The sequence below is a fragment of the Saccostrea echinata genome, unplaced genomic scaffold (genome assembly GCF_033153115.1).
Source record: "Saccostrea echinata isolate AGI-Se365-2 ecotype Australia unplaced genomic scaffold, CSIRO_AGI_Sech_v1 ptg000047l, whole genome shotgun sequence".
Taxonomy (NCBI): Eukaryota; Metazoa; Mollusca; class Bivalvia; order Ostreida; family Ostreidae; genus Saccostrea; species Saccostrea echinata.
This window is the reverse complement of record NW_026889796.1, coordinates 864,094-875,340: the sequence shown is the minus strand read 5'-3', so window position 1 is coordinate 875,340 and position 11,247 is coordinate 864,094. Positions and strand designations below refer to the sequence as shown.

General features: G+C 32.5%; 2 protein-coding genes across 2 annotated transcripts; both read left to right on the top strand.

The window, feature by feature from the left end:
• The first annotated feature begins 84 nt into the window (after positions 1-84).
• LOC133202314 (presenilin-associated rhomboid-like protein, mitochondrial) lies at positions 85-8,972 on the top strand. The gene is made up of 9 exons (XM_061338109.1): positions 85-195; positions 4,179-4,374; positions 4,588-4,713; positions 5,984-6,095; positions 6,596-6,745; positions 7,334-7,404; positions 7,709-7,819; positions 8,642-8,739; positions 8,846-8,972. Exons 1-9 carry the CDS (start codon positions 140-142, stop codon positions 8,934-8,936), a joined length of 1,011 nt encoding a protein of 336 aa, XP_061194093.1. The 5' UTR covers positions 85-139; the 3' UTR covers positions 8,937-8,972.
• Positions 8,973-10,788: 1,816 nt separating this feature from the next.
• LOC133202891 (complement C1q-like protein 4) lies at positions 10,789-11,247 on the top strand. Its single transcript, XM_061338759.1, has one exon. It carries the CDS (start codon positions 10,841-10,843, stop codon positions 11,231-11,233), a length of 393 nt encoding a protein of 130 aa, XP_061194743.1. The 5' UTR covers positions 10,789-10,840; the 3' UTR covers positions 11,234-11,247.

Here is an 11,247-nt window from a genome sequence, read left to right as displayed (position 1 = left end):
TAAATTTCCTATGAATAAAACGTTTTGGTGATCCCAACACGTGGCTTTCGGATTATCTCAAGAGTTTACTTTCATAACAATAACCTCTCGAAAAGAAAAACAGGAATGTAGTCTAGATGCGAGTTAAGAAACGTTCAAAATGCCAGGATCTTTGATACTTTTATGTAGATTTCCAGCAAAGCGATCACTGGAAAGGTGAGAGTTTTTTCGATATGCCTGCATGTTCTCTTTTAATTTGTGCAAGTATTTCTTTTGCAGTTCGGATTTCCTCAGTTCCAGTAACCCTTATGCAATGTTGTTATCAAACCATAACAAACTTTTTTAGTCATTACATCATACATGTATATAATTTGTAGTTAACTTTGATGACCAGATTGTTATCCAAGAATGAGTGATATCTTTATTCCGATTTTTGGCATGCTTAAACGATTTTGTTTAGCCTTTGGTTGGTCCAAATAGATTGTTCTAGACTAGGCCTATCGTTAAGGTAGGTCGCGGGTTTACTGCATAAAAATTCTTATGAGAAAACATATCCTGAAAATTTGAAATAATGTTCCTTAGAATTTACAGCATATTATCTAAAATTTTTATTAATTTGCCTACGTGGTTTTAGTGCTATATTTCTGTAAACGCCGTATAGTTTTCGGTATTATTTTTACGCTTTACTATAGAAATATATAGGAAAATAACGTTTTTAAAAGAATTTTACTGCAAGAGTTTCTTTAGAAAAGGTCGGATAACTTTTTAAAGACTTAGACGAATTACTCAGAAATTTCAAAATATCAAGATGAGGTAAAATTAAAACTATTGAGGTAAAAAAAATTGATATGTCTTCTCGCTAGTTTTTTCGCTAAATAATTTTAAAGTTTGCTTTTATATCGCCAAAATGTTGCGTTTTTGGCGTTATTTATGACTAAAACGTCATACATGTATATTGAAGGTAATCGCGTTTACATATAAGTATCGTTATATTTGGAATATACAAGATCTAAAAGGTGACATAGATGCACGCTATAATTTTATTAAGCATTTCACTCATTGCGAAACGTGTTAGGAAGAACAGCAATGTATCTACTTATCTGTATTATGAAATTCATATTTTGCCCAGGAAGTCAGAATGAACGGTACACGGCTGTGATAAACACTCTTTGTGCATTAGAATTAAAATACAGCGACAACACTGCGATTGATAATTAATTCAAGTAATGTTAGGATGTTCAAGTTCATTATTCAGATTTCAATTATAACATGTGAATTTCATCACTTCATTCGAAATTGGTAAAGAAAAAAAAAAAACGCTACTGAGGAGGGGGGGGGGGGGGGGGAGGGGTGTTTACCGGCAATGTTCTTTTTATATCAATCGCAATTCAGTATATAATCCTAACTCTCAAACATTTGTTCTTTCTTGTTTTGTTTTTTCTTTATCAATTTTTCATCGGCAAAATGTAAAATACTTGCATTCAGGTTATACACAGACAGCTTAATTTTGTTATATAAAAAAAATGTACTTGATACTTGTATTTCATAATACATGTAGTATATTGATATCTGTTTTAGAGTGTCATAAAGGTCCGATATGCCGGGTGTTTGTATAAATTTATTTTAACATGTTTAATTAATGCATTTCTCTGTGATAAATGAATTCCTTACTAGCCTGCATAAAGAGAACGACTTTATCAGATTCAAATACAAAATAATTTAAGAAAAAAAAAAAGGGGGGGAAATGCATATAATTAAATTTCATCCGTTTTTAGTGTTGAGGATTGATTTTATCCTAAAAATAACAAATTTGTTTTTTTCCGGCTGTGATGAGCAAACATGGCGCATTACGCACCTTCCCTTCATTACAAATTACGTGCATACATACAACCTTTCAATTTTTTGGCTTAGCAATTTACGGTAACTTTCATTTTGCATGCCATATCTTTAATTTAACACTGACTCATTTTGATGGACCTTTAGCAGTTTAGTATCATTTACAATATAAATTATTCCTTTTGCCTTGTGCATCACATTTATTATGTTTTATTAGTTTGTTCTTAGTTCTTATACATTACACATATAGGCCTAATCAGAGCAGAATTCAATATAATACTCTTGGTTCATACATTTACGACAATACAATTACGGACAATAACATGTACTTTCTTCACTTTGTACGGACTAGATTCTATTGCTAAAGTAATTTTCAGAGAAATAAACGGGAAGCAATGCAACGTCGCCTTTGTGACGTAACTGACGTCATAATCAAATAAGCACAAAACAACCACTGGAATTGTCGAAATTGTGTACCGAAACTGATGACAAAAGCAAACCTGCGACCTACCTTAAAATGATATTTGTCCTGCGGATCCAGTTTTTTGGTGAAGGATTATCCCAAGACACAGTTAGATTATTTAAACTATTAATTAAGCCCTTGGGTCACAGGGGCTTATCTTCAGGATTGTGTTTGTGTATTGTTTGTTTTTCTATGTCTGTTCAATGACTTTGATAATTTAAATAAAAATCAAAAATCCCTCAAATGAGCATTTTTAGGTCACCTTAGTCACTCACATGACATTGCTATCTATTTTTGTCCATCATCAATCATTGTCTCATAATATTTAAACATTTTCAGCGTCTTCTTTTGAACCGCTGAACCAATTTCGACCATGCAAGTTTGGTGTATATATATATATAGCATCTATGGGTGAAGGGGAACAAAATTTGTGAATTTCATGGTCCCCCCCCCCCCCGGGCTTGAAGGGTGGGGCTGATACATGTACAATCAAAATTAATGCAATCTTTCATCAATTTCTTACTCCTGGTCAAAAAGCAGTCAAACTGTTGGCAATGAGTATTAAGCCCTCTTCCAAAATTGTGAAATTCATGCCCCCATGCAGGGTCAGGGGCTCTGGTGTAAGAGGGAGTTCAATAAATCAAATAGTGAAAATGCATAACTTCTTCAAAAATATCATCTCTGTTTTCATCTTCGCTATCCAAGGTTTTTTTGTTAACGCTAGATGGTACAATGTACAGGTAGGCGAACACGAATAACTCATGTTCGTCTACCTGTACATTGTACCATCTAGCGTTAACCCCCAAGGTTTTTGGGTCTGCTCTGCTCCCCATAGTGGACCAAAAACCCTTGGCTAGCGAAGATGCTCTGCTTCTGGGTATTAGACAGAAAAACTAAATACATAATTATGTTGAGCAGTGCCCCTTCCATAATTATGAAATTCATGCATTCAGGTAGATTGGTGAATAGTAGATGAATTAAAATGAGACTAAAATACCTTATTTATATACATTTAGATATTAATTTATGCAGGGTTTTTTTTTTTTTTTGCCCTTTCACTCTTGCAAACAGTTTTGCCCCATTTTAAATTCACCCAGACAAAGATCTGTTAAGGAAAACAGCATTACTTTCTGTCAAAAAAATAATGCTGTTTTCTTTGAATTCACTCATTTTTAAATTCGCCCACTTCAGATTAGAGCAAAAAGGGCAAAAATAAAAGGTAAATTTTTTAATGTCTAGTCTAGAAAATCCAATTTTTTTTTTAATGTTATTTTCAGCAATTAACAATTACACAAAATACACCATCCTGAATATAAATCCTTATATATGCCTTGCATATAGCTGATCTACCGGTAAACATTGAATGAAGTTGGTACATTAAACATTTACCGGTATTGATAAATAACTAAAACTGTTTAATATGATATTTCTAACTTCATAGATATTAAAATGTACATGTACATGTAAGTTGGACAAATATAAAAATTACATTGAGGTTAACTTTGGCTTTTATTTGTAACATGGTTAATACATATCTTCCTCTGTCACAATTGCATTTTAAATTATTTTCTTTTTTTCCCTTAAGGTAATAAGTGGTGCATTTATACTTTCAAGATTTCATTTTTTACACATTCTTTTAATCCCAATAAATATAAGTTTATAAAACTACATATTCATTAACCATGTTAACTGGACTTCATTTTATTTTATTTTATTATTTTTTTGTATCTATAGACAACCTTAACAAATTATGGGTAAATATAAAGTGATGCGTGATTTAAAACATCTCATCAAACTTCTTCTGTAAACGGTTGCTATTTTTAATTTGTCGTTGAAGTGATTTGGTAAAAGCATTATTAACCATAAATTCATGCATTATCTCTGCTTTTTAATGTTTCAGTTTAACTTCTCTATGCAAACACAGTCATGTTTTCAATGAAGCTTGTCAAGGAAGACTGCTATTGCCAAAGGGAAACAACTGTTCTTTTACGCACAAACAGTTTATCAGAGGGGCTCGTGGCACAAAACTCGGTCCACATCAACACTATGAGAGTGACAGTTCTCTCCTCGTGAAGCATTTCCTATTAACAGCCACCGTAAGGTTTTTAAATTATAAATTTATAGAAAAAACTTTAAAGACAAGCATTTAGAAAGCTGAGATGATCTTTATTCGTTTTCTTTCATATTGCTCTTCAACTAGCAGAGAGTTTGTTTATAATTATATCCATCACATTTTGTCCTCTTCTAATAGTTCTTTGTTTTATTAAATATTTTAAAGTTTCCAATACTTTGTGTTACATTATTTGTAGGTATGTGGTTGCAGTTTTACAGGTGCCATGATTTGGGAGTATGAAAACATAAAGAAAAAAATTCAGGCAATGAAGCAACAATTGTACTTCAACCATGGAGTTTTAAAAAACCACTTCATAGAAGTTGTAAGTAAACTTAGTTAATTAATACATATATGTGTGATGGAAACTCTTTTTTTTTAAATTGTACATTAATTATAAAGTGAGAAAAAGATATTACCTTTTAAATGCATGTGTAATTATACATTTTCTTTTATTAATTATAATTGCAGAAAATAAATCCTATAAAGGATGACTGCACTTAAGGACCTTCGAAATTTGCGACAAAATAAACTTTCAAAACAAGCATTTTTCTTTTCATTGCAAGAATGGTCAACATCCAATCTACAACTTTATGTAATTACGTTTAATAAAAGTGTGTATTTACGAAGTTCGAATCTGGTTTCAAAGGCAAGGGTCATCACAATTTCTTGAATCTCCATTCGATAATGAGGACGCCCACTTTTTTACTGACTTTATACATAGTCAGCGCATGTTTGTCTATTGTTCTACGTTTAACAGTAGTTGTATATTTGCACAAATAATAATGTTTCAAAAGGAGATTAATAGACAAACATGTGCTCATGGTTAAAAAGAGAAAAAACTGCTTCTTCTTACATTCGCTCTCTGTGTTGTAACCAAGGATTGTGACATGTTGAATATCATAATTCACCACGTGATTTCTTACCTCAGGTAACTTTGTGAATATTAAATTCCGTCACGTGACTTGTAGGGTAGCATGTTTTGTGCTAACTAGGACATTGTGTTCAAACACGTTAAGTCATCTGGCATTGATATAAAATCTGCTTTATTTACATTGATGTGCTCATATTGTTAATTTCGTTTTGAAACTTTGTCAGAAGTGTATTTGTGCCATACAGAATGGAGAGGGAGATTGGAAAGAGTGATCACATTCTTTTTTCCAAACATGTCATTGTTATTTATCAAGTCTAATTTTAGACCCATTCTTACAATGTTAGCTCCACCTCTCATGCATATCTAATGTTCAATCAAGGGCAGATAAGTGTAAAATTAATTCACTATATTTGGAAAGCAGTAAGGACATGCATGCAGAAAACATTGAATCATTTTATTGTATCACAGTCTAAAATCATTTTAAGATTTAAATTTGGTTTCAAATTGACAGGAGTCTTTCATGAACATACAAAAGTGAAATAAGGTTTAGATATAAAAGCAACAGAAGCAACCGAAAAAGACCCCAAAACAGGCGTTAAGTGCAGTCATCATTTACTTCAGTTTGATGAAATTTAATAAAGTATTTGAATCGGATGTAAAAGAATAAAGAAATTTATGTTTTCTTCTAAGACTAGATTTACGTTTTGTTTTTCGGTTGCAGACAAACTTAGTGAGTGGGATTGTCATGATTAATGCTGTCGTGTATGTTTTATGGAAGGTCCCACGCATTTATCCTTTCATGCAGAGATACTTTTTATGCTCTCCTTGTAAAGGTACACAGGCAGTTCTATGATAGAGTTCCTTTTATTGGAGAAACAATATTTTTGTTATTTGAGTGTGTGTTTTCAGATTTCTAGATACAATACTTATAATTGTAAGATTTCAATTATTCAATCTAAACTTATTATAAAACTTATAACTTTTATTATTCAAGTCAAATTTATTAAAGTCAGACAACATTTTCCTCTATAATATACATGTATAATCGTATATTTTTTCCCCAAGAACTTGTGATTGAAGTATAGCTTCTTAAACATTAAGCATTTATGTACATGTAAAATACCAGAGGATAGTACATGTATTTCCTATATAATTCTATTAAAAATATCACTGTAATTGCTGATGTGACAATAAAAAACAGAATTGAAATCATAAGATAATAATATTTTTGGTATGATACAAAGAGATTCAAATTCAGATATTTGAGGAATGTGTCTTCAGACATTCATTTTTTACTGTTGTTTGTAAAAATTTAATGTTTTTACTTTTTCAGAACAGTCAGTCCTGGGGAGCTTTTTCGCAGCATTCAGCCATGAAAACTTTATTCACTTGTTCTGTAATATGTATGTTCTGTTGAGTTTTTCTACTGTCACACTTAGTATGTTTGGCAAGGAACAGTTTCTAGGAGTTTATCTGAGTGGTGGTTAGTATTCTAATATTTATATATATATTGCAGTTTGTCATAGCTCCCCCCCCCCCCCCCAAATAAAAAAAAAACCTCTTCATACTTCCCAATAATTTTTTCCAATTTATAGCCTTAAGAAAATTTGTTTAAAAAAAGAAATAAATAAAAACTATGTACATGTATAATGTGATGGACACTCCCCTATGAAAAAAAAAGATTTTATCAATTTTGGCAAAATTTTGTCAGCCATTAAAGCTGGACAACAGCCTTGTACCTTTTACATTTTAAACAGAAAATGCACCTCTTCTATGTCATTAAAAGTGTTATATATGTCATTTAAAAGTGGCATAGGTTTCATTAAAATGGTCATATTATATCAGTTTAAATAAGTTTCTGTTGCCAAGGAAAATGCCCTTCAGATGCACGTTTGTTTTCAATTCAAAAATGCCCTTCAAATGCACATGTTTGTTTTCAATTCTTAAAATGCAGATCTATATAATACTGCCTCCTTTTGTTGGTTAATGAGTGACTTTTATTTGGGTTTTGTAAAAGAGAATTTTTTATTTTCTATATATTTTTTTTCATTTTCCTTTGTTCTTTTTATAGCTGCTGTGTCATCTTTTGTGAGCATGTGCAACAAGGTTGCCTGGAAGATTCCAACCCCCTCTGTAGGAGCGGTGAGCTGATACTGCTACTAGCAAATTATGTTTTCATTTCTAGAAAAGTATATTTTGTATAGGAGAGTCTATCAGATCTGATATGTTTAAGACAGAACACTTGAGTTAATCTTCTTAGAGTTTATTTTCACAATCAAAATTTGAAAGATTCAAGTCCCAGGATGTATTTCACATCAGTGCATATTATCTACATTCTTTTAAATTGTGTTATACAGTTACCAATTTAACAAAATACTAATGAAGAAATCCTGTAGTTTACTAGTAATAAGTAAGTTTATGGGATTTTTTTTATATTTATGTTTAGTCAGGAGCTATATGTGCCTTGATTGGAGCCACATGTCTCACCTACCCCGACAGTCAACTCAGTATAGCATTTATAGACCAGATTATCCCACACTCATTCTCAGCTCAGTCAGTGAGTATAAACATTAAACCTACCCTGACAGTTAACTCAGTATAGCATTTATAGATCAGATTATCCCACACTCATTCTCAGCTCAGTCAGTGATTATAAACATTAAACCTGTCCCGACAGTCAACGCAGTATAACATTTATAGATCAGATTATCCTACACTCATTCTCAGCTCAGTCAGTGAGTATAAACATTAAACCTGTCCCGACAGTCAACTCAGCATAGCATTTATAGATCAGATTATCCCACACTCATTCTCAGCTCAATCAGTGAGTATAAACTTTAAATCTACCCTGACAGTTAACCCAGTATAACATTTATAGACCAGATTATCCCACACTCATTCACAGCACAGTCAGTGTGTATAAACATTAAAAGCTCAGTTGAAGTATACATAAAACACTTCATTTAAATTATTGTTAGTGCATAATACATGTAGTTTAGTGGATTTAGAGGTGACTCACTTCTAGTTGCATTAGTGTTGTACATAAAATAATTCCAACTGATTGAGTACACACCAACCAGTCATTTTACAACGACCATTAATAATACATGTACATACTTATAATAGCATTACCTCTTAATAAGCATAAAGTAGTCAATGTATACTTGTATTGCACAAATATGCTTTGCTCTAACGGAACATACCTCATATTGAGTCACTATATTGGGTCACTTAAGTTCACCCACTGATTATAAATCCTCATAATTGTGTGTATTCAAATGCTACTCTTTTCTGATTTCCCATGAGTAGCAGAATTTAAATAACAGATAATGCAATATATCATAGGCGTACTTACAGTGTATTTTAATTCCATCACCAGGGTTTACTAGGACTGCTAACTTTTGATATTTTGGGAGTTGTGTTTAGATGGAGGTTTTTTGATCATGCTGCACATTTAGGTGGAACCTTATTTGGCATGTAAGTATTTTACTTGGAACGATGTGTACATTTCAATATTTTGACTAAAATTCTTTGTGCTTCTACATGTATACCAAAAAATAAATACAAAAACTTTGTTTTTTAGATGGTATGTGAAATATGGCCAGGATCTCATCTGGAAGAAGAGGGAAGCTGTGATTAAATGGTGGCATAACAAGAGAAAATCTTCTAATTGACTGCATGTTTTAAATTAATAAAATTTACATTATTTATAGCATTTTGAGACTCATCAATATGAAATACAGTGTATATGTCTCTAAAACCTTTGCATCAAAGTTTGAGTATAAGAGAAACAACAAATTAATCAGGAATGAGTACTGAATTGAAATGGACATGGTATTGCTTCTAGTGATACTCAAAGATTACAATGACCAAATGTAACTAAACGGAAAAAAATGTTGCAACCCTATATGTATAATGACCTTTTAACCAAAAATTATGTTTCTACGTACATAAGAAATACACATAAAATGGGTTCCTGTAAAGAATATGATTCATGTGCCAAGCAAAATGTTGTTAGATCCATCACATTTTATGCTAAAATTTGAATATCAGATCTATTTTTAAACTGGAATTTCTACCAGAATCACGGTTGTATCAAGCATAGCAAGTGATCCATACATCAAATAACAGCTAAAGCTATACCTGTGTAGTTGATTGGTTTATACTTATCACAATAAGTTGTTAGCATACACAGATGCTGTCTTTAACAGGAGTCGCTTTAGCGTGTAATACTGGTCAGCTACAGCATCTAAAACATGTGGCAATCGTATGTTTAATGTGGATTTGGAGTCTGTGATCAGGCCTTACTCTCATACTGAAGTATGAAATATGTCAGATTCAATATAAGCTGGATCAGACTTTGCATCTCTAAGATGCATATGTACCACTTGCAGTGATTTTTTTGTCATGACCACATTAGCCCATGAGGCTAAATAAAAGACTGTGTTAAAACTGTATGGCTGTCAATACAATTCTCAGAAAAGTCAGTATAGATGTATTACATGTGTATAGATATAATGGTAGTTTGGTTTTGACATAACTTGCAATACTGAAAATAAATCAGTCCACATTGCTGTTTTCAAGTTCAATGCCTGACAAAAAACTAAAACATACTGGTATAATGCTCAAGGAGACTTCCCCCTTTTCCCTCTCTTAACTTGACATGATGAATTTTGTTTCATTTGATCAAGTAGTAGACAAGTACTAGTATATATTACAATGTATTAAGCCTATATTTCTTTTGCTTATTCATAAAAAGAAATGTTTCAGATAACAACAATTTCATGTCTTGTGTATAATTAGCACTTTTTGATGTAACTATCGATTATGGAAGCAAAAAACTTTGGGGACAGTTAAGGATGTTTTTTTTTTATATGCTTGTCAGATTATTTTGGGAAGTCCCTTCTCTCCCACGCACACACTTTCTGGACAGTTTATTTTTTTTTTTTGAAGGTTACCCCCCTTCCCTTTTGAAACTGTTGCTGCTGATTTATTATATATATATATATATATATATATATATATATATATATATATATATATATATATATATATGCGTGATTATTAGTATACAGAATATTGACTGATTGTGATGTCAACTTTGATTATGTTAGCCAACAAGGGATGAAATGTTGCCCGATGTGGAGTTTGAATGCTGAATCATTTGATCAAATAATCCTTTACCGTGTCAAATACAGCTGAAAAATTATATATATTGTTAATCGGTCAATGTGTTAACATGAAAATAAGGAACATGTTGTGTGTTATTTTCGGTTTCCTTAATGGAATCTGTGTTTTGGCCGGACATCAAGGATTGGAAATCCACACGGCGGATATGTTGAATATGCTGCGAAAAATAGTAGCAAAAAGAGGGGTTGGCCTTTCATACTGATTATAATATGTACCCCCCCCCCCCCCCCCGATACTATTGCCCGTGTAAAGTCAAATGTTTTAAAGTTGTTTACGGTCTTCAATAAATAGTACTCTGAAGCACATGAATTAAACAACATTTGTATTCACAGGAAGGCTATTACTACCACTTCATACAACCCAAACACCCTCTGCAAGTAAAGACATCATGGCTTTTTATGCATATATGACGGGTGATACCATTAATCCTGGTGCCTCGCGCACTTTAATCTTTGATAAAATAATCACCAATGCTGGAAACGGTTATCACAATGCAACTGGAGCTTTCATTGTGCCCAAAACTGGCTTTTATGTTTTTACATGGTCCATGCGTTTAGTTAACGGGGCTTATCACCAAGCGGAACTGGTACACAATCACAACGTTATGGGTGTGGCCTATCTCTACGCCCCCACTGGAGACCATACAGTCAGCGATGCGCTAGTCATTCACATCAATCAAGGGGATGACGTTTTCATTAGGACTCAATCCGGGGCCAATGCTGGGAACATTGAAAGTGGAACTGGTGGACGAACAGCATTTTCTGGATGGAGACTAAATTAGATGTAATTGACAAT

Excerpts from the sequence above, each read along its gene's own strand:
- LOC133202314 (XM_061338109.1), top strand. The coding sequence starts at position 140 with ATGCCAGGATCTTTGATACTTTTATGTAGATTTCCAGCAAAGCGATCA. Across the intron at positions 196-4,178 it reads GCAAAGCGATCACTGGAAAG|TTTAACTTCTCTATGCAAAC; the intron begins GTGAGAGTTTTT and ends TTAATGTTTCAG. Across the intron at positions 7,820-8,641 it reads ACTCATTCTCAGCTCAGTCA|GGTTTACTAGGACTGCTAAC; the intron begins GTGAGTATAAAC and ends TTCCATCACCAG.
- LOC133202891 (XM_061338759.1), top strand. The coding sequence starts at position 10,841 with ATGGCTTTTTATGCATATATGACGGGTGATACCATTAATCCTGGTGCC.